Consider the following 27,969-nt stretch of genomic DNA (forward strand, 5'->3'; position numbering starts at 1 on the left):
GGCCTTGAGCTGCCTGGCAGGGACTCATCTCAGTAGGACCTGGCTTTGCACCTCCAGCCACACTGGCTGCCCCAGTTCCTTAAGCCCCCTTGCTCCTGCCCACCACGAAGTCTGTGCCTGCATGCTTGCTCCAGCCAACCCACTTCCCACTGTCTTTGCTCACCCACTCCCTTTGCCCTCAAACTTCCCCCTCCACCCTCTCCCTTTGCCTCGCTCACTGCTCTAGCCCTTCACATCTCAGTTTAAACTTCGCTTTCTCTACTCACCCTCTCTGATTTTTCTGAGCAGGTAGCCCTCTATTAGAAAGGCCCTCCAAGCACTTCCATTTACCACTTTGCATTTCTTCATGGGTTTTCTGGATCAATGTCTTCCTTCCCCACCCAACTGTAAGCTCCATGATGGCAAAGACTTGTCCTCTTGAACTCCCCATTACTCCTCCATTACTACCCAATGCAGTCCGTCATACAGCAGGCATTTAATAAATAGTTGATGATTTGTTTAATGAGTAAATGAATGAACATATGGACTTCATTCACATAGTGTCCCTTGGATTTGTCTTTCTCCAAACAGTCAACAGTAGTTGGAAAGAAGTCTTCGGGTACAGAATATCACTCTGTAGTTTTAACTCAGTAGGTCACGAGGGATTAACAAAATAAAGGTACAGTCAGTGACCAAAATCATCCCGATGGCTTTAGAAAAAGAGGGGAAACCTAGCATCAGTGGTCCCTATCAGTGTGCTGTAAGACATACCCCATGCTTTTTATGTAGGACCATTCCTAAAACTGATTACAGTGGATTTATTTAAGAAAATGAAATTCACCCCAGCCTGTAGATGGACCCCCAGGAGCCCCAGTCTCTAGATGTTTTCATGGTACCATGATCTTACCAAAAAATCAGCACTCTTGAGATCTAAATGGGATGTTGGTAAATAATTATCACTAAAGTTTGCATTTTTAATATGAATTTTATATTCCATTAAAATTGCTTTTTAAAACGTGAAGTCTGGTATCTTGGCAATTCTAAGACCATTTGCCAAAATCATTCTATACTGGAGCTTAGAGTATGAAGTGTCCTGGGAGCTCTGTAGCATTTAGCGTTAATGAGCAATGACATGAAGGATAAAAGTTTAGGAAGTGGCAGAAAACTTGGACCCACTTAGAAGACAGCCAGAAAAATCAATAAAGGGTTATCAACTATTTTTAGAAAAGATGATTCTAAATTATTTTAAATACCTTTTTAAAAACTAGATCACACCTTGAAATGATTTTCTCCCCTACTTTATTTTGTTTGTTTATTTGTTTGTTTTGGCAATGAGGTGAGAAAAGACAGGAAGGACCATTGGGACTGCTTATAGCACTAAAAGGCACACTAGTTAATGTCTTTTCTTGAACTAAGTTGGAAGTAATCAACTATGTTTCACCTTAAGAAAATCACAAACTTATAAAATCCACCACAAGGATATTTGATATCTTGAAGACTTGTAGTACTGGTATGCTGAAGTCTGAAGTTTATTCTAGAAATCTTTGGCACTTAGAAAGGGTTCAGAGACATTAAAAAAGTATGTTCTACTGGTCTTAAAGTCAAGGTCATGTTAATGAAAAAATATTTAAAGGTTAACTGTGAATGGGACCTGACTGAGTCTAGGTGCTTAGAGTTTGTTTCCCCTAAATTTTGAATTATGATTAGTAAATATTATAAATTCTTTTTTTTTTTTAAGATTTTTATTTATTTGTCAGATACAGAGGGAGAGAGAGTGAGCGAGCACAGGCAGACAGAGAGGCAGGCAGAGGCAGAGGGAGAAGCAGGCTCCCTGCCAAGCAAGGAGCCCGATGTGGGACTCCATCCCAGGACCCTGGGGTCATGACCTGAGCCGAAGGCAGCTGCTCAACCAACTGAGCCACCCAGGCGTCCCTATAAATTCTTTTTAAGAGAAACTTATGATGAAGGGCAAAAACATTGTGTACTCCTTTTGTCTCAGTTAACCTCTTAAGGGAAACTTTAGCTTTTCACACTAGAAGTTTGCCCACATTGCTGCCTAATAATGCTTTACAAGGTACTGACTTGCCTCTAGAGGTAAAGTTAGACCCAGTGCTAGGAAGGGTCAGATATTGCCACTTCAGATAAGAAACCCAGATGCCCCATAAAGTGGATTCAGAAAGAATTTTGTTCTGTGGTAATCACTTCGTTTGGAAACTTAGCCTGGGAGCTATAAAGAATGGCTAGTTTGAATACATTTTGTTTCTTTTTGTTGTCTGGTTGCTGTTGCTAGAACTTCTAACACTATGTTGAACAACAGTGGCAAGAGTGGGCATCCTTGTCATGTTCCTGATCTCAAAGGGAAGGCTGTGAGCTTTTCCCCATTGAGGATGATATTCGCTGTGGGTTTTTCATAGACAGATTTTATTAAGTTGATGGATGTTTCCTCTCTCCTGATACTTTGAAGAGTTTTAATCAGGAAGGGATGCTGTATTTTGTCAAATGCATTTTCTGTATCAATTGAGAGGACTATGTGGTTCTTCTCTCTTCTCTTATTGATTTGTCCTATCACGTTGATTGATTTGCAAATGTTGAACCACCCTTGCATCCCGGGGATGAATCCCACCTGGTCATGATGGATTATCTTTTTAATGTACTGTTGGATCCTATTAGCTAGGATCTTGTTGAGAATCTTGGCTTCCATATTCATCAGGGATATTGGCTGAAATTCTCCTTTTTGATGGGGCTTTGCCTGGTTTAGGGATCAGGGTAATGCTGGCTTCATAAGGAATAACATGGAGGACATTAGGAGAAGGAAAGGAAAAGTGAATTGGGGGAAATCGGAGGGGGAGACAAACCATGAGAGACTGTGGACTCTGAGAAACAAACAGTTTTGGAGGGGAGAAGGGTGGGGCATGGGTGAGCCCGGTGGTGGGTATTAAGGAGGGCACGTGTTACATGGAGCACTGGGTGTGGTGCATAAACAATGAATCTTGGAACACTGAAAAAAAAAAAAAAAAGAATGGCCAGAAAAAGCCCCTGGCCTTTGCAACAGCGTGCTAATCTCTGAACAGCACAGAAGCGGAGGGCTCTTTGCCCCCACGGGTCCATGCATGTAATAGGCACTCCCGCAGGAAGAATGTGGGAGTGCAGCAGGTTCTGGAAGTAAAGTGCAGGTCCTCTCTTCTTGTGTAAACTATCAGTAATGATTCCTCTACTGATAACAAGGTGGCTAGCAGCTTAAACCTCAGAGTAAACTTAGAAATCAGCTGATCCAACTCACTTAGATTTTAGAGTAAAAACAAGTCCCAGATTATGTCAAAGACTCTCCCCAACATATTTCTGCATGTTTAAATGTCCGTGTGGGACACGATAGCACTCCATGGACAGGAAGACTTGAGTGGGGAAGGACTAACAATAGTACCAAGTGTGCATGTGTTCTCCTGCCTGACTGGAAGACCTCAGCCCCGTAGACAGTGGCAGCTGCCCTCCTGACAGTGGTGGTCTAACCACCACTGTTTCCTTTGAACTCTCATGAGCAAAGGATTTGCAAGTGGGAGTTCAGTGTTGGGGCCCAATGGAACCAGATATGGGACCAGATTGCCATGGAAAAGAAAAGCTAACCCAAAAGAACGAACAGTGTTGTCAGTGAGTGTGCCTTTTCTTCATTATGCTAATTAAATCCTAAGAGGGAGAATTTCTAGGAATAATGTGTCTATAGATGAGAAGAACTTCTTAGCCCCTGATGCTATGCTTTAGAGGGTCCATCTTGCTGCGTGGCTGCTGGTATGTTACACTGCACACTCATTTCACTGTATGGGCTCTTCATCTCCTGTATTTTATGTAACACAACTTTTACAGGGAAGAGAAGATCCTGATTGCAAAAGGATAGGGAGATGCAGGGACAGTATGGGAAGCCGTCAGTGGAAAATCCACTGGGCTCCTTCTTCTAAGTTACATCCAAAGTCCCAGGAGAATAGCTTCCTTCCAGAGCTCACTTTAACAGTCTACACTGAATATGACATGTCCAGCCTGTGTAGACAGGAATCCAGCTCCCTTGCTCTCCTGCTTCCAGCTGGAAGGAGGAATGTGGTGCCCCCATCCCCAAAGCCTCCCTTAGGGAGTCCTGAGCATTCATCAGTCAGCTCCTAGCTCGGGGACCCCACTGACATTTACAGCACTTCTGTTCAAAATAGAAAAAGGCCACTCTGGGCTACAGGTCTGAGCCTTATTTTTCTTTTTTCTTCCTTGTTAGGCAAACATAACACCTCCAATTCTCTGTGCAAACGATTGGCCCCACTTAACTCTCCATTTTCACAGCTCCAACATAAGTACCAACAGAAAAGATCTCATCATTCTATACTACAGGGCCCTTTCATGGCTGAGAAGACCTTCCACTTTCACAGTGAGCAGGGCTAATAGGAGCAGGTTCGTTGTGCACAGAGAAGACCCCTTCCTTCATGCATAATTCCAAACTGACTGGGGACAGCTGCGCTTAGGTGACCTACATGTAGTTCTCAGTGCTAGGGCATGTATCAGGGCCCCTTCCAACTCTTCTTCCAGCCTCCCAGCACTTGAGGCTTCTCAGTGCTTCCCACCCCATCCACCCTGCTCCCTGCCCTGCACACGGTCAGATATACACATGCATGGATGTCCCTGCTCCGAGCAGATCTAGATCTCAAGGTAGAATCACTGTGCCTTTTCCCCCTTACTCTGCGGAACTTGTCTTTGTTTTCTGCCTACAAATCTCCTTTTGAAGAAAGGAATCTTTTACAGCAGATCTGTCTGGTTGGAACGATGCTTCAGTGTAGACTATCAAAGTTAATAGCTTTATATTTATGCACCCCAAACACAAAAAGACTTGACTTTTTCCCATTAAAATAGATGTTAAGAATTTGTAGTCTCATACTTTGGTTTGGGGGGACAAAATTGATTACAAAACTATTTCTGAACTTTCTGTTAATTAATTTCTTACCTGTTGCTTGTTTTGGGGATGTAAAATTTAAATTTAAAGTCGGATTTAACACAATATTCATTCTTTCTGCAGCACCTGAAATTCTTAGAGGCTGCGCCTATGGACCTGAGGTGGACATGTGGTCTGTAGGAATAATCACCTACATCTTGTAAGTGAAGAAAAGCAATCTCTATGGGTACTATTTGCCTTTGCTGTAATATTTCTTAGGTACTTAGAGGCCTCATAAAAAGCAAGATTACTTTAGACTTTTGTGATTTTCTACAGCATACTAAACGTAGTTAGTGGTAGACTTTTCTAAAAACAAGCATCGCATTTTCTTCTCTGATTTTCCTGGGGCCAGACTGTCTGTCCATGGCTTTTCTGCACCTCATTCTGCAGGGCAATGTATAGCAGATTTGGGGAACAATTCCCTATTTGATGTTAAGAATAAATGGGAAACTCAGGTCCATCTATTAAACTTGCCCTTGTTTTACTTATTTATGTCTCATCAAAATACAGTATGAATCCTTTTTAAAGGGCAAATGGCTCTTTAATCTCCTAAGCAATTCCAGACAGGGACATTTCTTGTCAGCAGTGTTTTTAATGCAGTTTGGCTATCAGTTTTGTTTTCTGTCTCTGTTAGGTCCTCAAGGACCTTGAGTTTAATACCCTAAACTCAAGAGAAGCTGAATTTCTCTGATAAAAACCACACACACACACACACACACACACATACACACACACACAACCAAAACAACTAAATCTCACATTTTCTGATTTCCCAAACTCCATTCCTGAGCTTCCGTCTGCTAATAACCAAGGGGTTTCAGGCAGTTTGCCAAGGAGATGGTAGAAGAGCAGAGGAGCATGAAGGAAAGCAAGGAGTGAGGGTGTGTGAGAAGACTGCTGAAGAGCAGCCACAGAAGCAAGATATCCATGAGTTCCAGAGTTTAATTCAAAACAAGTAGCTTTGGCTGCCATTTGGAGGACATTCAGATCTACAAAGAGATTTTATAGGGTATAAAAAAAAGTGTAGTTGCTGGGGGGAGGGGGGTGGCAGAAGGGGGGTGGGGTTATGGACATTGGGGAGAGTATGTGCTTTGGTGAGTGCTGTGAAGTGTGTAAACCTGGCGATTCACAGACCTGTACCCCTGGGGATAAAAATATATGTTTAATAAAAAATTAAAAATTAAAAAAAAAAAGTGTATTAATCGGGCAGGCAGGGTGGCTTCAACAACAGGCTTGTATTCATCACAGTTCCAGGCATTGGAAGTCTGAGGTCAGGGCGCCAGGAGGTCCAGTCCTGAGGAGAGCTCTCTTCCTGGCTTGCAGACATCTGCCTTCTTATTCTTTACCCACATGGCAGAGAAAAAAAATGTGAGCTCTTTGGCATCTCTTCTTTTAAGGACACTAATCCCATCATAAAGCTGCGCCCCGCCCCCCACGACCACATCAACCTTAGTTACCGCCCAAAGGCTTCATCTCCAAATAGCATCAGGTGAGGACTTCTCATCATAGGAATTTCAGGGAGACACAATTCAGTCCATAACAGAAAGAGGTTTTGGATTTTTTGTTTGTTTGTTTAATTTAATAGCTATCTTAGAAAGTGCAGTGTCTAGGTAATAAGAGCTAGAAGGAAGGTAAGGAGGGTATCCTCAGACAAATTAGTAAACTCTGAGTTTACCTGGGTATATTCAGTCATCTGGAGCCAAGACAAAAAGGTTTAACAAGCAACCCAGTAAATAGCCATCTGCTATGATGTAATGTCAAAAGATAGATTCGGTATTGAATTCCTTGTGGATCCAAAATATACTAGAGCTTGAAAAGCATTTGGAGAGGTAGACAACCATGTTTTTTTCTTATGAAAGGGCAAAACTGTTAGGTAATGTATTTGCCTTATTAAGTGCTTAATTCATTAAAATGAATTCCTGGGGCCACATCATAGAATTCCCATAGCTTACATTTGAGATCACTTTTAGTCTGGGAAGAAAATGTTGGCTCCTGAGTTAGGTAGGTGACATATCATACTTAATGACATTAAATGAAAAATTGCACTATGCAAATAACAAATCAGATTTGCCCCTAAAATGTTATTGTGCCCAACCAGTTGCAATTACATGCTGAAATGTGATGGGGGGTGGGGGGTAAAGCATTAAGGATGTACAAGAACTTAGAGAGACGGAGAAATGACATCACATTCACCCTGAGAACCTGAAATATGGAATGAATAAAATTCCATGACGTGGTCACTGACCAGGGAAAATGAAGAGAAAAAAATATAATTGTTGGAGAAACATCTTATCATAGTCCTGAAAATAATTTTAAAAGTCTTGCAAGGTTCTGGGGCTCCTGGGTGGCTCAGCTGGTTAAGCTTGATCTCAGCCGAGTTCTTGATCTCTGGGTCGTGAGTTCAGGGCTCACGCTGGGCTCCATGCTGGATAGGGAGCCTACTTAAAAAAAAAAAAAAAAAAAAAAAGGTCAAGGTCCTTTCCCCTGGTTCACATAAGGTCACTAAGTTAATAGTTGTTGGCTCAAAGTCCACAGTGGTAGCTCTCAAATGAAAATACATTATCAGCGTTGCTTACAACTAATGTCCTTTAGTGTGGCCTCACTTCTGTCAGCTCCTAAGCCCAGGGTTGTTTTCTCTAATCTGTAGTTTATTAACAACTGATGAAGGTTCACTGGGACACTTCTCCAAGATCGTGCCATTGGACCTATATATCTCCTTTACTATTATTAAAAGTTCCATAAGGCTATTTTGTGCTATGACCTTGCTATTTCTATGTATGACAATAGACTGGGAATGAAAGCCATTTTGTTGTTTCTCACAGAAATTCTGACCCCTCTACCTTTTACACCTAAACCCTTTGTACCTACAGACAAAAGCAACTACTATAATGCTCAGGTCAGAATCAGAATCAGTAACATCAAAGATTCAAACTCTCTCTTTCAGCTTTCAACACCACAGTTCTGCCTAGTGGCTTAAAGGTCCCCTTATTATACCTTCACTCTTCAGGCCTGTATAATCCTACTATCCTCCTAAACTATCATTGTCTTTATTCAAATATTTCCATGTCTGAAGGCTTTTTGCATGGTGTATATGTGTGTGTGTTGCTCTGTGTCACATTGCTTCTATTTTTGGCATTTCAGGCTGACATGATATAAGCTTCTTACTTCCATCACAGTGCACACATCCACAGGCATGTTTGAGAAGTGAGAATGGCATCTGAGTACCTTCTGAACTGTCATGTTTCTTTCTAGATTTCCAGAAGGAGAAACATGAGTTTTCTTAAACTAAGCCTGGAACATTGGCTAATTCCTCCACAACTAACCAAGAATAAGCTATACTTTTCTAGTGTTGTGGATGGCACAGGAATGGCCAAGTAAGGCTGAGCTACCTCCTTGTCGAGGTGTGGACATGGGCTCCTTTCTATCCTTATGTGGCAGCAGGATTCTCTGTGTAGACTGCTGCAGTGGACAGGGGGACTCACTAGTCTGAGACTCAGCACTGCTAAACCCTGTCTTTTCCTGGCTGGCTCCAGAATATTTAAAAAAGACAAAGACTCTCCCAACAGGACGTTCCCTGAGCAAAGGATGTAAGAAAATGCTTCTGTCTAGAAACCCACTACATTAGAATACATTCAAACATTTCATGCTCTGCTCCAACCTGGCCAGCTTGAAGGAAGAATTTGAGAGAATGTTTTGGGTTTTTTTTTTTCGTGTTCATTCTCCACCCCACCCCCCATTTTTTGTCCAGTACAACACATGCCCTGGTAGGGATTTCTTTTATATGGTCTCCTTTTGATCCCTAGTGATTTCAGAACCTGTATGTACCTGTCTGTAAACAGTGGAGGCTTTAGTGGGCCCCGAACAGCAATTCACTTTTCCTCTCTCCCTTTAGGATGCCAGAGATGATTCTCTAGTTCTCTTCTCCCACTTTCCCCATTCATTTGTAGGCTGACCCCCTACTAGAAAATGAAGGTGAACATGGGTCTTTAAGACAGAAGTGAGGGTCTCACGTGAGGCTGCACTGACTCTAGCTACTCATCTCTGTTGGCCGTGTGTGTTTACTGTGTCAAGTTCTAAAAGACCATTTCCTGACAACAGTCTAACTTCCTGTCTTTGTTCACTCTGAAATTTAAACTGGAGTGGGATGGAAATCTAATATTTGACTCATTTCTGTGGAGGAGTTCAGTGAATAGGGCTGAGTAAAAATGACTGAAAAATCTTTTCTGTCTGTCTACCTCTTAATCTCTTTACCCTCAAAAACTCCTCTAATTCTTGGGTGCCTAGGTGGCTCAGTCAGTTAAGTGTCTGCTTTTGGCTCAGGTCATGACCCTGGGGTCCTGGGATGAAGCCCCAAGTCCTCAGGCTCCCTGCTCATTGGGGAGCCTGCTTCTCTCTCTCACTCTGCCCCTTCCCCTGTTCACGCTGTCTCTCTCACAAAAAGTCAATCAATCAACCAACCCTTTAAAATCTCAAAAAGAAAATCCTGATTCTTCCACTTCCTAATAAATTGGAATTCTAGTCAATCTGTCTTCTCAATTCCTGGTTAAAAAAATTCCATAGCAAGTCATTAGTATGTAATGTTAGCTGTTATAATAATGTTAGCTATTATCTTTATTGTTGTTTTGTGTCATAATTATTGATGTTATTATAAACTCTTTGTAGAAATTATTTTTAATTTATTTTTTTAAGTGTTCCAAGATTCATTGTTTATGCACCACACCCAGTGCTCCATGCAATACCTGCCCTCCTTAATACTTACCACCAGGCTCTCCCAACCCCCAACCCCCTCCCCTCCAAAAACCTCAGTTTGTTTCTCAAAGTCCACAATCTCTCATGATTTGTTTCCCCCTCCGATTTCCCCCAACTCACTTCTCCTCTACTTCACCCAGTGTCCTCCTTTGTAGAAATTCTTAATCAGTTTGGTATCTGTTTTTACTTCCAGAAGACATGATTGTGTATTTATACAGTCAAAAGTGATTTATAACAAGGCAGTTACATACTTGTACTACGTAGACTTGCAATCATAACAGAAAGCTTGGAAAGGGCAGTCTGGAATTTCTGCAAAAATTTGATGAAATATATTTAGGCTTCTAAAGACATTTTATTCTCTATTTTTTGTCCTTCTAGACTTTGTGGATTTGAACCATTCTATGATGAAAGAGGTGATCAGTTCATGTTCAGGAGAATTCTGAATTGTGAATACTACTTTATCTCCCCCTGGTGGGATGAAGTATCTCTAAATGCCAAGGACCTGGTAAGTGAGACCAAAACAAAATGAAGTAAAATCTTCACATTCTTCTTCTTCTTTCTTTTTTTTTTTTTTAAAGATTTTATTTATTTATTTGACACAGAGATCACAAGTAGGAGAGAGGCAGGCAGAGAGAGGGGGGGAAGCAGGCTCCCCGCTGAGCAGAGAGCTCAATGTGGGGCTTGATCCCAGGACCCTGAGATCATGACCTGAGCCAAAGGCAGAGGCCCAACCCACTGAGCCACAGGTGCCCCTTCACATTCATTTTTAACTAGTTAATGGGCAGTGTCCTTTTTAAAATTTTCCCCTCTTAATAATTGCATTTTTAATAAAACAATGTACATAATATATTTTTCTTGTAGATAATGAAAAACAGGTATGCTTAACTCATCACTTGCTGAATTATCACAATTAAAAATTACTGCATTGTTAATTAGTGAGATTTTACCACCTAGTCAATGTAAAACCTTGCTTTTGAAGTCAGTTGTACTGGGTAAATTCAGGCATAATTTGGAATTCCATTTTAACATGGCTTGCCTAGATTACCTAGATTTGATTATACAAACTTGCTGAAATATCCCAATAACAGCACAAGTCCCTTACACGCCTTGCTGGCATCATAAACAAGTTACACTCTACTGATAATTTATTTTGTTTGGTTTTTTGTTTGTGTTATTTGGGTCCTTGCTTAAGCTAATATTGAAGTTTATTTGCATAAAGGAATGACCTACATTCTGGGGAGATGGCCCACCTATTCTAAAATAAAGGGTATACTAGCACGAGATGAAAGCAATAACCGTCATTCTTCTAGAGAAAAGCCACACAGAAATAGCTAAGAGTTGACTTTTGAACCACAGAAGGCTAGTAGCTCTCAAAAGGATCTTATCAGTCATTTAGTCTTCCCTTCATTTAAAGTTGAGGGTGCTGGGGGCACCTGGGTCACTCAGTCAGTTAAGGTCACTAAGCTGGCTCAGGTCATGATCTCAGGGTTCTGGGATCTAGCGCCACATCTTCAGGCTCCCTGCTCAGCTTGTGCTGTGCTCTCTCTCTCTTAAATAAATAAGTTAAAAAACAAACAAACAAAAAAACACAACCAGACTTGAGGGTGCCGAAACCCAGAGAGGTGAAATGATTGTTCAAAGTCACACAGCTTCCCAGCAGAATGAATGATCCAGGTTTCTAGGATCTTTTCTAAGAAAAGATGTTTGGAGGGTAAAGGAGAATTCTGAATTCTGCTCTTTTCCCTCCAAACATTTCTTTCTTCCCATCCATGTTCTTTCGTGGAGCAAACCCCTGTAGACCATGACTTTGCAGTACAGCCAGGCAGAGAGGCAATGTGTGCGATGTGTGGAGACATCTTCCCAACTTCCCCCTCAAGTCAGGCCCCACACTCCTAAACACCTCTTGAATCCACCCACTTCCCTCCACTCCACTACCACTGCCCCCGTCAGCCCTGGCCTCTCCTGCGGAACCACTGCCAGAACCTCCCCTGTGGCCCTCCTGCCTCCGTGGCAAGTTTAGGTACACTCTCCACACAGGATTCAGAGGAAGGGCCTAATAAATAAATCACCTCCTGTCACTCTCCTGCTTTGAGGCTCTTAGGATAAAATCCAAAATCTGTAATCAGATATACACAGCACCACCTGGTCGGGTTGAGAGTCCACTGCCCTGCCCATGCCGCCCATTTCACAACGCTGTCCTCTGGTGCACTTCACTCCAGGGCACCAGACCAACCCAACCCTCATCAGGATAGCTCAGGGTGTGGGCCACTACTCTTTCCTCTGCTTTGTACTGTTCTTCCCTCCTTCCTTCCTCCCTCTCCCTTCCCACCATCTCTCTTTCTCTCTCTCTCTCTCTCTCACACACACACACACCCCTCTTGCATGGGTAAGTCTTATTTACAAGCCCTAGTTGCCATGTGACATCCTCCAGGTGGCCTTGTCTGCCTACCTTCAGCAGTTCCTCCTTCCCACAACTGCTTTGTTCCTTCTGTCACATTGTTCTATTGCCCACTAGCCTTCTCTTTAATGATGGTTGTGACTTATATTTACTTGTGGAAAGAGCTTCCTTAGCTAGATTTTAAGTTCTGGTAGAGGTCAAGGCATGTGTACCCAGATCTTAGTACCGTTTGGGCCTATAGTACAGACTCAATAGTTTTTTTTTTTGTTTTTTTTTTTTTTTAATAAAACGATGAATCAGGAAGTAGACCATGGATTTTTTAAGGTCTGACACACCTGGATTCAAGGACCCTCTTCCTTATAACCTAGAGGTGTGGCCTGGGCCTTGTTATCTATTCTCTCTACTTTAGTTTTCTTTTCTAAGATTTTATTTCATTTATCTGACAGAGACAGCAGCACAGGGAACACAAGCAGGGGGAGTGGGAGAGGGAGAAGCAGGCTTCTCTCATAGCAGGGAGCCTGATGCGGGGCTCGATTCCAGGATGCTGGGATCATGATCTGAGCCGAAGACAGAGGCTTAACAACTGAGCCACCCAGACACCCCTAGTTTTCTGTTCTGGGATGATCCCAGTACCTTTCTCTAGATTGTTGGGAGACTTAGGGGCTATAATGCAGGTTAACTGACTACTACCAACTAACACCCTAACAGTTCTTTATGCAGCCTGCCTGCCTTGTCTTTTCATCGCCAATAAAACCTAAATGGGTAAGAGGGTTAGCTTTGATATTCCTTCATTCATCTAAATCCTACCTTTGAGCTAATAAGTTTGTAAAACTTCAGCATTAAAGGAATCCTTGAGTACCACTGATGTGTTCTTATCAGCAGCACCCACATCCATTCTGAAATCACCAGGGGAACAGTGCCCATGAGTGATGGGGTCAGGTTGTAAGGGGGCTGTAGGATCATGGCAAGGCTTTGGGGTTGAATCTTGGCAAGGTCACTGGGGCTCTCAGACCTTCAGTGAGTTTAACAGTTCAGTGCATTGATCTCTTCAAATGTAAAGATTAACACTGACAGATGGGAATTGGGGGGCACTTACTGACTTTCAGTAAATTCTTTGTATTTTCAGGAGGAGGAGGATGGTAATGATAAGGATGATTAGAAAATGGGAGGGAAAGATCTCATTGTGCATTGTTGTCAAGGATTAGTTACCATTTATACAAACTTACTTGGACAGTTTCCCACAGGTGACAGCTATGACTGCAATCAGATTTTTATTTACTGCCCTGCATTCCTTTTCCTTAATCACCTGTACCTCCCACCACCTCCTCTCAGATTTTTAGCCTAAGCAGCCTCACATCTCTGTCCTCTACAAACCCTCTCTACCCCCAATCCACATTTCTTTGCAACTTTTGCAGAAAAGAAGTAAGAGGAGAACCAGGTATCTGTTCTTCATGTGATTTACTGCCTGATTGCAGTAGCCTGCATTCAGTTCTTCTTAGCTGAACAGAGTTAGAAAAGACCTCGGGCCTTACATCCCCCGAAGCCCCCATTTGCCCCGTGGGCAGATGAAGGCCAGAGGGTGGACTGACCTTGGAGGCACTGTGGTGTTGCAGCCACAAAATGAGCTCTGAGGTAAGACCGATCTTGATTGGAATAGAACTTCCACCAGTTCCAAGCTATCTGGCCTCAGTTAAGGCACAGAATCTTTCTGAACTTCCTTCCATCCCTCATTTATGAATTAGAGCTACTAGTTCCAAGTTGATAAGGTTATGGGAAGAATTACACAAGTTTTTAAAGATTTTCATATGTATGTAAGAATGTATTTACAAAGGAATGAGGTGGAGAAAAGAACATATAAGAAAAAGGCCTAGGAGAATGTTCAGGCTCTCGATTCATATGTCGGTCTTTGTCCAGAGTTACAAAAGTGGGTAAGAGATGTAACGGGGGCTTGAACATGCCTCCTAACTTTAAGCAGTTTCTACCTCATTCCATGTCACCCTGTCTGAGCCCAGGGCCAGGGATTATTTTGTTGGTTGATCTTCCTGGCTGTTTATTATCTGCTCATTCTCAGAATGGTCTGCTATGGGTTGAATTTAGTACTTTAAACAAATCATGTCCCTAAACCCCTGATAACACTTGGCCTATTCCTTCAAAACCTTCAAGATATTAGAATGAATTTTATCATGGAATCATGGGATAAGCATAAAGACTGATACTATCCCTTTGTTACTACCTAATCCCCACAGATGGGGTACCTGGGTGGCTCATTCAGTTAAGCGTCTGCCTTTGGCTCAGGTCATGATACCAGAGTCTGGGATTGAGGTCTTCATCGGGCTCCCTGCTCAGCCGGTAGCCTTCTTCTCCCTCTGCCTGCTGCGCTCTCTCTCTTTCTCATAAATAAATAAAAATTTTTTAAAAAATCCCAACAGAAAGCATGATGAATGCACGATTCCATCTCCATTGCTATTCATCCAAAGTTCTGAATTCTAAGTGGTGCTAAGTGCAGCCTAGAATTATTCAGATGCTGGCTCTCCTTCAAAGACCTTCCAGTCCACAGGCAACCAAGAACCTGTTTCTTTGACCTCTCTTGGAAGTTGCCTGCCTGCCTGGCCTCTCAGGTGGCACAAGCCACTGTCTCTCAGACCTCCTCAACCACTGCTCCCTGAAATTCTCCTCACAGTGACCACTGAAAAGCTTTTTTTTTTTTTTTTTTTTTTTTTAATGTATAGTTAGTGGTACTGCTAGGGAAATAGAGTAAGACCTAAACGCTCACAGGCTGAGAGGCAAGCCTGAGTCACCATAAGAATCTCCCTAAGAAATGGTTCTTTATCATTTCAGGTCAGAAAACTAATTGTTCTGGATCCTAAGAAACGCCTGACTACCTTCCAAGCTCTCCAGCATCCATGGGTCACAGGTAAAGCTGCCAATTTTGTACACATGGATACTGCTCAAAAGAAGCTCCAAGAATTCAATGCCCGGCGCAAGCTCAAGGTAAGATAGGTTTTGTTTTGCTCTGTTTTGTTTTGTGTTTTTTCTTTGTTACTCTCTTTCTTAGCTTGAACTATTAAAGATAATTCCATTATTCTTCATCTAATAATATTATTCATCTCCTGTAGTACCAGGGAAAATCTTGCCTTGAAATCCCAGCAATACTTGTGTAAAGCCACTGACAGTCATGTTATTCTCTCGTAAGAGTTCATTGTTAATAAAGGGAAATGCGTTGTAGGTTGAGAATTACTCATCAAATATATAATCACTGCTTCTCATTTAATTAAGAGTGTACTGCTTCAACAGCATTGCTCAGGAAACTGATACTCATTTTGAAAGTTGCCTTCTTTCTAAATAAGTGGAAATTGGGAAACTTTTTAAAAAACTGTATCTTGTAATATAAATAAATTCCCATACTTGATAAAATTAAAATACAATTGACCTTTGAACAATGCTGGGGTCAGGTGCACCAATTACTCAACACAGTTGATCTATGTATGACTTTTGACTCCCCAAACACCTAATCACTAATAGCCTACTGTTGACTGGAAGCCGTTACCAATAGCAGTCAATTAACACATATTTTGGATATTATATATATTATGTGCTGTATTCTTAAAATAACACCTAATTTTTTCTTAATGTTTTGGGTATTTCTAGGCTGCACACTTTGTAAGTTTTTTCAAATTGTTACAGATCTCCAAAAAATTTTTCAGTGTGTCTGTTGAAAAAATCTGCACATAAGTAGACCCTTGCAGTTCAGACCCATGTTGTTCAAAGGACATCTGTAATTCACATGATGTAGATATATAAGATATATCTAAAATATAATTCTTATGATATATCCAAAATATATCTTTGTATAGTATATATATGGAATATATATTAGATGGGTTTCTCTTAATAATGGTGTTTAGGACTTACTATATCTGCAGAGGATTTCAGAGAACAGATGAGGGTCAAAAATAATATTCTATTTAGCCATCACTTATAGGCTGATAAAGACTAAATAAACCTTAAAAGTTGTGCGATCAAACTGCTTTGAAATACCTTGGATTAAATAACTTTGACATAACCCAGGACTTCTCAAACAAACTTGACTGTGGAATTCTTTTGTTGTGTAATACTAGTGTTCCATGAAAACACTTTGGGAAACGAAGTCCAAAATATTTGAAAACAAATGGAAGCTTTCATTTGTCCAGATGATTAAATACAGTAGGCCTGAAATTAAAAAGATTTTGCTGTTCATTCTTCAGAGAAGTTTCCATTCAACCATCTTGGAATATATTTTGAAAATATAAAACAGATAAAACAAACTCCCTAAATGCAAAGGTGAGATTGAGCTCTGATTCAAGATTTTAAGTGGAAGTAACACCTGACACTTTTCTGTTTCCCATCAGGCAGCAGTGAAGGCCGTAGTGGCCTCTTCCCGGCTGGGGAGCGCCAGCAGCAGCCACAGCGGCATCCAAGAGAGCCAGAAGGCTAGCCAAGCATCATCTCTGACCCAGGATGGCAGTGAAGCTGTTAAAGCTATTTTGGAAGGAGAGGAAGTTCAAGGAGGTGGGGCCCAAGTGGCAGCTGAGGGGGCAGAGGCAGAGCTGATGAAGGTACAGGCCATAGGGGAAGTAAAAGATGCTGATAGAAATGCTACCAACATGGTGCCCCAGGCACTAGAGGATAGGATAGAGGTGGCTGACCTGGAAATAGAGGAGGGCTTAGCAGAGGAGAAGCTGAAGACCACGGAGGAAGCAGCAGCCCCCAAAGAGGGGCAAGAAAACCCAGCTCTGGGATTTGGAGCTCAGCAAAATGATGTGATCCTGCCAGAGTACTGATCTGGTTTCTTCTCAATCTAGAAGTCAAATTCTGGCATCTTATGCATTTTGTCCTTCAGCAAGGAAGGTGTGGAAGCATGATATGCACTATAGTGATTCTGTTTTTTGAGGTGCAAAAAAAAATACATATCTATCAGTTGGTAATCCTAAATTCATGCATGTGACTGCTTTATGAAAAAATAGTGTCTTCTATGGTATGCAACGGATACCTAATGCCGAGGAGTTAAATTTGAAATCACAAGTAAACACAACATAACATTTAAAAACATACATGTTCAGGGACCAGTAGCACACATTGAAGTAACTAGTAAATTGTTATTGCTTTGAAAACCTAGTCATCATACATCCTTTGGATTTCTTCATAAAGCAGTAATTCCTTTCAACTCTCGCTTCACTAATATTAGGTAGTGCTCTAAGATGTGTTCCCATTGCATTCACGATATCATACTTTTCAATGTGCTCAAACTGTCCAATGTGTTCAAACTGTTTACAAGGAGATGGTTACAGGCTACAGTTTCATGATACGTACAAAAAAAAAAAAAAATCCCCACTTACAATGGTAAGAAATTGAAGCATACTTAAGGGTCATGAAACAGAATGCACTTAGAGCTTATGTAGAGAATACTTTCTTATTTTGTCCTTATTTATACATACTATATTATGAATAACCAAAAACGTCCTATCACAAATTCTTGCCATTTTACCTGGAGAAGGTATTTTACAAACTCCTGCTGAGGAATATATTCCTTCCTTCCCCTGCTAATGGCAGTTTCTTTCTCATGGAGAACAATTAAGGTGGGCTATGGAAATTGAGGGAAGAAGAGGGGCTAAGACCTGAACTTTCACTCACAAAAGTTGACTGCTTGTCATTTTTATAAAATTGGATTTACTCATGAGTTTGTACAACTTTAAAGACAGTGACAGTTTTATGGATAAACTCTACAATTATCACGTTTCAAATATTCAGAAAAATCTACCCCACAGGCTGGTGTCCTATGTCTGAATAGAGTGAGAATAATATTCCATTATAAGATCATTCATTATAAACTTAACTAGATTAAGGAAACTTTTGTTTGTGAAATTCCTTTTTTCCTTCAGTTGATAGTTACCTTATGAACTATTGCTTATGAACGAAAGATATTTCTGAAAATCTGTTTTTTCTTTTTTTCATACTTGGAATAGAATTGCCCAAATTTTACCATGTAATTTTTAGTTTCCATGCCAAGAAATTTAGGACAGTGCAGCATTTTATTTACCTCAAAAAAATGAAAAGAAAGCATTGATTTCAAAGCAGACTCATGAGAAACTGTAATTATTAGACCTAATAGAATTATTAGACCTAATAATTCACCATGATTTTTTTCAAAGTATTTTTCTTTGATTTTCATATGAACACTTTTCCCCCATAGAAATCACACTTAAATTTCAAGGACCTCTATTTCTAGCTTGAGTTGAAGTGAACATTTTTATTGATTTATGCATCACAATTTAAAGTTTCCTCAGTTTTAAAAAAGAAATATTCTCAAAGACCAAAATAATGGACAGTAAAAATGACTGTCACAGAAAAATCCTTATCAAAAAAAGATCTTAAATTATTTTGGCTCTTCCTCAAAACTGTGAAATTGGAAAACGAAATTAAATCTCCGGTTCCTGGGGGCTACTGGACCTTGGGAGACATTCTGCTTTCCAAGTGCAAAACTTCCTTCTTGAAAGAAGAAAAGGTAGGATTTCTCATCATCCCTCTTTTAGGGGCCTGGCAGTTGACCAACGTGGACAAAGGAAAAAAGCCCCTAAGGGAACATCATCTGGGTTCAGAAGAACATTTTTTGTTTTGATTTATTTTTATTAGCTAGTGGAGAGCACTTATCCTCTTCCCCGTTTCTCTCCTTCCCTCTTTATCCTCTCTCGGAATTTCCATGTTAGTAATTGTAAAGGGCTCACTATTTTTAATCTTTAAGAATGCCTTTTTCACTAAGCATTAACATTTCCATGTAAGAAGGGCATTGCCTGGTATACTTTTCCTAATGAGACTTAACAGGCATGCAGGGTAAGTGTTCCATATATTGGCAAAGGAAAGAAGAGAGGGAAATGGATCTTTTTAGAAGTGGTAATTAGTTGGAAGATCAGTACATACTGCCCCTCCTGGCCCACTGTTCCAAGGGAAGGCAGTTGTCCTGTCATTCCATCGCTCAGGCCTTACTGTGCCTCTGGGCCCCGTGTAACAGGAGCCATGAAGAAAGACAATCTTAAATTCTTTTCCCATTAAAAAAAGTCTAACTGGAATCCCACTGGTTTTTTTCAAACTTTAAGAGCTCATTTGTCCCACAAATGCATAAATAAGGTAGAAATTAGAATAATACGATTGTAGAAGTTATCATCTAGAACAAGTACTGTTATTCCAATGGATAATATGAAAACTCAATGAGATATTTTGAATTTTTATACTAAGTTTTCAAAATCAGGAGTACATGTTATACCTTTAGTACATCAAGTGCTCAATAGCCACATGTGACTAGTGGCTAATGTATTAGAACAAAACTGTTCTATAGTCATTCTTAAGCAAGATGACACATGGATTGCCAGTGCTTGGATTTGAGCTGCCTCAGTTTCACACGGATGAGCTGGTAGGAGGCCAAAAAGAAAATGGTTCAGAAGTGTCATAGACTGAAATAAGTGAAAACTCTTGGCCACATCTGCTTAATCGTGTGCTTCAAAGGGATGTTTCCCAACACGACTTTTAGAAAACAGTACTTTCCTGGGCATTGCAAAATTGTCTGTTGGCTTCGAATCCTCCTTTGGGCCCTGGAATCTTGACCACCGGCTAGAGTCTCCCGAGTAGCCAATAGTATTTTACATAGTATGAATAGTATTCATACATAGTATGAAAATTTACTGTGAGCAAACCATGGGCCCCCATTCAGGAGGGAAGGCACAAAAAATGTTAATAGGATTTTGTAGGGCTGGACTAAGCTGGGCATCATTTTCTAACAGGCAATCTTTCTTTCTACAAATCTACTGAAACATACTAAATTTGCATGATAAAGATTATATGATGAGGAGGAGGATGATATCCCAGTAACCCCCAAAATGGGAATGATCACCAGCTGGCATTTTTTAGATTTCCTTAGAACGATTTAATCAACACTGCCATTATACATGGATTCAAAAGACTTAGAATTTTCTTACATACTGCTATTTTAGAATAATCCTCAAGGTTCTATAGCCATTTTTAGTGGCAAACTTAAAAAAGAAAGGGATAGCTTGCCTTTTACTGTGACCTCAATTACATAGTATTTTAAACACATTTTGTAATTTAGAATGTCTAGCAATCTTTATTTCCAGTTTTCCATGCAAGGTAACTGCTGGTGGGTTGCCTACAGACCGAAGATTTAAAGAGAGCCATTTTGTTTCATAATTCAGTTTTTATTCCACAGAAGCATCTGGTTGCATTTCAAATTGGAAAACAGAAGTAAATGCCAGAAAAGGCAAAGAATAAAATTAGTAAATCATTTATTCGGTTTTAGGATTGTTCTTGCAAAGTAAATGAAAAAAGAAAAAAGGAAAAAAAGTCAACGAAGTGAATCAGCACTCGGTTTTTCTGGATGAAGGTTGATGCCACATAAAACTGAAATAAATATAATGAGCAGAGTCATTTACATAACTACAATGCCATTATGTAATTTACTTGTCATTGCAGAGTATTCGGTCTGGTTATGTAGGTCTACTTCAGACGGTGCAAAGTTTCCAGACATTTGCCTACATAATAGGATTTGTAATATCCTTGCAATTACTGTCTATTAGGTCATATTCCAATTTCCTTAATGTTCATCATGGATATGTTCCTGATTAGGGTCATTTTTATCATCTGAGCATTTACTGGTTAAATACTGCTTAATGGCTAGAATCTCTGTATGTCATCGGTGTTTTTTAGAAACATTTATGTGCATGCAAACACAATGGCATAATATTCATAACCATATGATAAGCAGAAATGTACCCAATAACTTTCTATACATTTTTTTTTAAAGTCCTTTTCTTCCCCTGGCACAACTCAGGGTGAGTTTCTGGCTCCTTGACAAATAAGGGAAAAAAAGACCACTGGAGAGATACCAGCTACCCACCATGGTTACCAAGTTCAGCATTTTCTCTTTCTACATTCTGATCTACTAAGGGCCAGTTTTTGTCGTTATTACTCCTTTCAGATATCACCTGAGGTCAGATAATACAATCTCAGCTCACAAAGCCCAACCATTTATATACTTATCTTGGAGAGCAATAACAAACTTGACTAATTTATGTTGGCTTGTTTAAAATTCCGATTTTCATAAATGCTTGTGATATACTCTAGAGGATTTGATTGCATGATTTTAACATCCTTCAAGACTCCGCCTTTTCCCTATCACCTGGCCCAGAGGTCCACCTAGAGCAAGATGGAAGCCTTGAATGAGAGCGGACCATCTGACTCCTTTGCAGGAATCAGACATTACTCAGAAGACTCCAGGTGTCCGACCTGGTGGAGCTTAAATGAGCCCAAAATGGAAAGAAACCTCTTCCCATGCCATGACTGAAAGTGATGCTATTTGAATATTGGTATATTGCCATTATTCAGTAATGAAAAAATGGGACTCCACCAGTCAGCTACCCTTTCCCATATCTTGGTTTGCTACCACTTGTCCCAAATCAATGTTTTGTTCCATCCTTCTGGCTGTCAGGCTGCCCTCTCAGCTTGTGATATCTTCTAAAACCTGGAAGGAAGATCCCAGACTTGCTGGAGAAATGCAGGGCCCTTGGTGGCCCAGAATTTAGTCTGAAACTCTGAACAGCAACGCTAAGGCTACACAATCATGCTTGTTCTTAATAGTTATTTTCAGCACATTTTGAAGATTGACCCGGAAAATCCATGGATATGGAATGTTTACATCTGTGTAATCTTTGCTATGACCCATTGTTAAAAATGACAGCTATTTAATCTTCAGTCATTTAAAAATAGTATTTCTTTTCCATTTAGGAGGTTATTTGGGGGCACTCAAATACAATAGGCTTCACATTAGAATTTTTGAAAGCTGTTTTTTCCCTAAGTGTTCTCACTTTGACAACAATTTGTGGATACAAATCTACTAGGTTGGTCCTTTCTTTGTCCTTTCCTTGAACCATGTATAGTAGTTCATCTGGTTTGTAAAAGATAAAAATATGACTATAAATTGAAAACTGTCATAACTGCCTCCTGTTAACCTGACCTGTTTTATTGCCTATCATGTAGCAACTCATAGTAACATAGAGTACAAATAGCATATTCATGAGTTATGATTTTGTTTACTTTTTATAATCGAGGTTATTACTTGAGTTATAAGTTCTCAAGGTGTTTCTATTCATACACCCTTCATCTCAGTATTATTTCATATTTCTCAGTCCTCCTAAAGCCAAAAAAATTATCTAACATGTCTATTTATTAATTAGGTAGGCCCACACAACATAATAGTAGTATTGTATTCCATATCTGATAGATACTGCTCTATTTCCCTTGAAATTTTAAAATTTCTTGTGAGTTCACTGAGTGGGAACAGCAGACGGGTTTAAGTAATTCCTTATGCCAAGTGAACTAAGCGTATCAAGGAGAAGGTATTATTAGTATACATGAGTTAGAAGCTACTGTTTATACTTTCTTATTTGAATATCAATCATTCTTTTATCTATGGTTTTTATGAAATACGCATAAAACTTATATGTACATTTTTAAAAAAGCAATTTCCACATCATTACCCAAGGAAATAACTTTAAATCTCCAAAGAACGATTTTTAGGAATGAGGCAAACTATGGTTCACAGACCAAATCCACCAGAGGCCTGTTTTTATAAATAAAGTTTTTATTAGAACACGACAGTGCTCATTTATTTATATATTGTCTGTTGCTTTCACACCACTAGGACAGAGCTGAGAAGTTTTAAGAGACACTGAATCGGATTGCCCAGCAAAGCCTAAAATGTTTCTCTCTCTACCAGAAAACACAAAACAAAACAAAACATTAAACAACAACAACAAAAAAAAAACAAACCTGATGACCCTGGTCTTTCAAAGCACCAGATGCTTTTTTGCTGACATCTAGGCATATTGATTCCCATGGTTTCCTCTACTAAGCTTAAGGTTCTTATTCCCAGAGGAAGCAGGAGAGCTTTGTTTCTGTTGCAGATGGCCTCACAACAATAATTGTGCTTGCTGTATGTACAACATAACAATGAAATATCCCTACAGAACTAAAAATTCCAAATTGCATCATTCCTGAAAAAAGAAATTTAGAGTATGAAATGACCTGGTTAAGAAAGAGGAGAATTAAAAAGATTTCTAGCATTTTGAGCATGTTTTAGAAATTTGATCGCTATATTTAAAATCATGAAAATGATTTCTTATACTGATATTTGCTCACATTTAAGTCAATCTTCAGCTGTTACTTCAGTAAATGAAGAAATAAGAGTGCCCTTTGGTTCTGAATCCTTCAGAATGTTCTTAAGTAATTTTATATCTGCTGGATTTTCATTTAATCATTTTTAGGAAATAATATGCTTTATTATTATGTAGCTTTCTATGACCATGGCAGGGGGAGGCAGACAGCCAATTCTTTTATGTAAGGAAGCTACTTTCCAATCTCAGTGATCTGGGAGATACTTCATTTCTTTGAAAAGAGAGGGCCTTGAATAAATACTCGCTTTTACTTTTCTCACATATTCAGAAATCCAAGGAGGGTGCGGTACTATTTGTGTCACAGAGAAATGATTCATTCCACAATATCTGCCTTAAGGGAAGCAGATAGCCCAGATATTGAGAAATGTAGGCATCCATGACCTTTGTTGACTTTGAACATCTGTAGCCAAAAGGTTACAAATGAGGTCTTGCCTAGAAAACCTATTATCAGCTTCTTATCAGGAACATCTAAGATAATGTCATGACTGACTAAACAATATGCCGTTTTCTTTAAACTGTTGCAATAATTAATAAGATGTATCACCAGGATACACTATAGAACTCAGGATAAAAAAAGAGATGAATTTTCTGCTCCTTCCTCACAGTTCCTATATGTAAGGAGACTTCCGTGGAATGGGAAAGGGAAGAGATAAAAAAATTAGGAGTCCATGCTCCCACCTGCCTATTTTTATAAATGATCCGTCAGACCTTAAAGGCAGTTGTTCAGACTTAAATTTACATTTCTACATTTCTCTCAATAATTGGGTCACTGCTTCCCTTAGAAATGAATAAAGTCAATAGCTAAATTTCTTCTCAGAACCAGACACTAAACAGTAGTACTAGGTTAGGGGATATTAGGCCTACCTCACAAGCACATTTTAAGGAAATTCTGTGCCAATTTTTAAGCTTTCCAGTATGTCCCAGGCACCCATTTTCTCAGTAAATTTTCACTGAGAAACACTTATATATGATGAAGTAGTTTAGAGATGAGCCCAGTGCTCCCCTCTAGGAGTGAGCTTTGTAGTTGGAAGAGAAAAAATACAGGTGTACATACATAACCTGTGCTAAATCTAAGCAGGCAGCAAGTCCTCTAGGGATGCAAAGAAGGAGAAACTCCCTTCTGCCTGTAATGATGCTCCAGGAAAGCTTCATGGGAACACAGGCTGGATGTGAAGGATGGGGAGAAGCTTTGCAGAGAGGGAAGAAGGCAGCAGGTTTGGCTGAGAGATCTACAGAGTGGAGAAATGCCAGGCCCATTGGTGAAGGAACAGCACCTATGTGAAAGACTAAACTCTACAGGGAAATGTTACTAAGTCTGCAGGAAAGTCTTGGATCTTGTGCAAAGTTTAAATTAGACCTCCTTTCTTAGTCTGGGTAGATAAGTGTGCAGCATTTCCTCAGAGCATCTAGCCCTCTGTGATCTCCTATAGAGAGATTGGTTAATTTGGTGCATTCCTAAGTAGAATGAAAAAATCAGCCAACACATCAAAGACATTTTTCAAGTCACCTGTTGAAGCAAATCCTCTGTCACTAAAAACAATAGCATACAATGAGTGATTTCTGAGTAAGCTTTGCAAAACCCCAATATCTGAAGAACTCCCTGGGACTCTAGAACATCACCTAACCACCTGCTGAAGTTTTGCCAGTAGAAGCCCACGTCACGGTTCCTTCTGTCATAGTTATTTTCACCTTTAAGTTATCAGACCTGAAAGGACGATCCCCATTGGGATAGAATCACACTTGAAAGTTTAGACTTCAAGATGACTTGTAATAAAAAGTTAAGTCTCTGGCAACAAAATGTGTAATTTTCACAACTGCTTTCCCCAAACATCAAGCTGGTCCTCTCAAGGCCTCTCTCTTACCTCCCCTCCCTTTTGTCTCTTGATACACCCTTCTATAAATCCCTTTTTACATCACTCACTGCAGGCAGTATTTGACTTCCATCTTCAAGAAATTTATTTTTTAAAAATATTTACCGAGTCAGATTACACCTTATATATCCTTTTAGTAGTCTTGCCACGTTGCTTGGCTCAGATATTGTCTATGATTAGTGAATGGCTGCATCAGTCCTCAAGGCCAATGACAAGGTTGGGACAAAGAAGGGACAAAGGTTGACTATGATCCCAGGGATGGAAAAGAAGCAAAGACAGATACTGTCTTAAGAGATATGAAGAGAAGCTAAGAGCTACTGTGAATGCATAGAAAACCCAAGTTAGCAGGTATTGAGAAAGGTATTGAGAAAGGTAAGAACTTCTTACCGGGGTTTTTCAGGCTTGTGAAATGATCTGGTATGTCTTTTCTCCTCTGACCTAGAAGAAAAATTTATACTTGTGGGTTGTTGAAAGTTTCCTGGACTAACAGGACATAAGCTCAGAGCAGCACCGAGGATTTGATTGACAAGTACTGTTATATACAGGGGAACCTCCATGTGCAGTAGTTTGGACTGCCAGTCATTAGCTAGAAATAAGTGCATGTAAGATTGGGGGACAAAGATAAAGTATAAATATTTCAGTTTACTCAGCCAAGGTCACAGGCCACCTTCCCAATGTCTGTCTGAAAAGTACTGAAAAAGGAGCTGTGAACATTTCATTTCTAAAATCTGTCAACATGGTGCTATTGACTCCTTCATACAGAGATCTATTACAATATTTTTTAGATAAACATGTAAGCTGACCTAGGCCATAATGTAAATACAGAAAATGTTTGTAGAGAATTCATCAAAATCATGCCTGTTTGCTTTTGATTCAGCTTCCCTATTCTTCAGTGCAGTGACTGACGGTGAGTCCCTGCTCCCCACAGATGGGACACAGAGTCCTTGGCGCTCTCAGCGGCCCAAAGCCTGGGGCAGATGACATGAGAGCCGTAGACAACTGCTTCTTCTTGGACTCAGGTTGGATAACCTGATTAAATGACTAAACATGCTCATTTTTTTGGTGTTTCCTAGGAACATGAAAGAAGATGTGACATGTGGCAGGGCCAATGTTACTTTGTGTTAAGTTCACCCAGCTATGTCAGAGCATGCCAAAAGAAGCATATCCCTCCCTACTGCGAACTCTGTAAAGCAATTTGCATGTACGGTATGATAATAAATCATGTAAGAGCCCACCAAAAGCTTGCATTCTGTCATTTGAAGCATTACTGAAATTTGAGAGTGACACGATGGACATTTTCCGTACCTGTGAAATAGAGTTGAATTATTTTCCCATTCTCTGAGATAAAATTACACTTTGAATTTCACAGCATCTTTAAACACTATACGGTGATGTCATGAAAATCATAAAATTATTATAATTAAAAGGGGACTTTATTCATTATTTAATCCAACAAGCTCATTTTTATTAAAGAGAAGTGAGATCCAGGGAGGTAATGACTTATTGGAGGTCACAGTTAGTGGCGAGAAGAAAACAGATCTGGGTTGCGCATCTCCGAGCCTAGTGCTCTCACTGCTGGAAAATCAGTTCACTGGATAAAAGTTAAATGCAGCATTTCATAGAAAAACAGATTTTCCATTATAAAAATTTGAAATTATAGAAAAGTACAAAGTCACCATAACACCTTCCAAAGGCAAGCACTGCTGTTTTTCCTTTAGCATTAGTTTACTTTTTTCTTACAGACTTGTAATCATATTGTAAATTTTTTGTACCAACATATCCCTATAGCACAACCATCTATATAATAATGTTCACAAAAATTTAGTATAGTTGCATAATGATTCAGTCTCAATTCTTTTTCTTTTCTCAGTAATAGTATATAAAGCCTTTTCTGTGTTGTGGAAAATCTATCCTAAGGAAATAATCCTGATGTGGAGTTGCTAGATCAAATGGTATTTAATGGTCACTTCATGATGCTTGCAAACCCACAGGACCTGAGAATGAGAGGGAAAAAAGTGCACGTTCACTCTGAAGAAGCTGATTGCATGAGTTGTAAAAAGAACTGCAAGTCTTGAGTATGGCCCTTCAATCAATCGTTTGTATGAAACATCGGAGGGGAAAGGGCTTCCTCTCCGAACTATAGCTTGCTATTACCATTAGGTCCAAAATCCTTGCTTTCTTGAGAAGATACACTTATTCTAAACAGTGATTTTTCAACTGAGGGAAATGCTAGAGGGAAAAAAAAAAAAAAAAAAGGAAAGAAAGAAAAAACCCTCTTCCATCTGCAAGTCCATTTTTAATTATATAAACATATTTTTATTTCAACCTTGTTTTTGTACAATCTCTGGACTACTTTAATAAAAAAAAAAAACCAGCTGCTTTTTTATGCAAGGAATGTCACAAAAGCAAAATGTAAGTTGGAAAAGAACACTATCCAAATAAGGAATAAAAAGCCTTATTTAGTACTTTCACACTACACTTCCAACATTTTTACCAGCAGAACAGTACAGCCCCTTAATTACCTGCACAGCTGATAACACAGCTCGCATGGCTCTACCCTCCACCTCCTGGGACACATTGGCAGTTCCTGTTTTCTGGCTATTTTCTGTCATCTCATAGCTTACCAAAGTCTTCGTCCATAGTAGATCCTTTGCTCCAGAGGAATAAAGTAACATTTCCTATTATTATCTGTAATATAACAGTATCTATTATATAATCTGAAAATATTACGAGGTA

At 39.8% G+C, this 27,969-nt stretch overlaps 1 protein-coding gene across 5 annotated transcripts in view; it reads left to right on the top strand.

Annotated features, from left to right (window-relative positions):
* The window catches only part of CAMK4 (calcium/calmodulin dependent protein kinase IV), a 245,869-nt gene that overhangs the window by 205,221 nt on the left and 12,679 nt on the right, over nt 1–27,969 (top strand). For 3 of the 5 annotated variants that reach the window (XM_082723731.1, XM_082723730.1, XM_082723732.1), the window contains 4 exons: nt 5,024–5,099; nt 10,067–10,193; nt 14,925–15,077; nt 16,475–26,473. In XM_082723731.1, the coding sequence (XP_082579857.1) occupies nt 5,024–5,099; nt 10,067–10,193; nt 14,925–15,077; nt 16,475–16,906 (788 nt within the window). In that variant the 3' untranslated portion in view covers nt 16,907–26,473. Of the gene's footprint in view, nt 1–5,023; nt 5,100–10,066; nt 10,194–14,924; nt 15,078–16,474; nt 26,474–27,969 lie in introns of those variants that run through there. The other 2 variants (XM_082723728.1, XM_082723729.1) reach the window with 1 other exon arrangement.

The sequence above is a fragment of the Mustela nivalis genome (genome assembly GCF_964662115.1).
Source record: "Mustela nivalis genome assembly, chromosome: 3".
Classification (NCBI taxonomy): Eukaryota; Metazoa; Chordata; class Mammalia; order Carnivora; family Mustelidae; genus Mustela; species Mustela nivalis.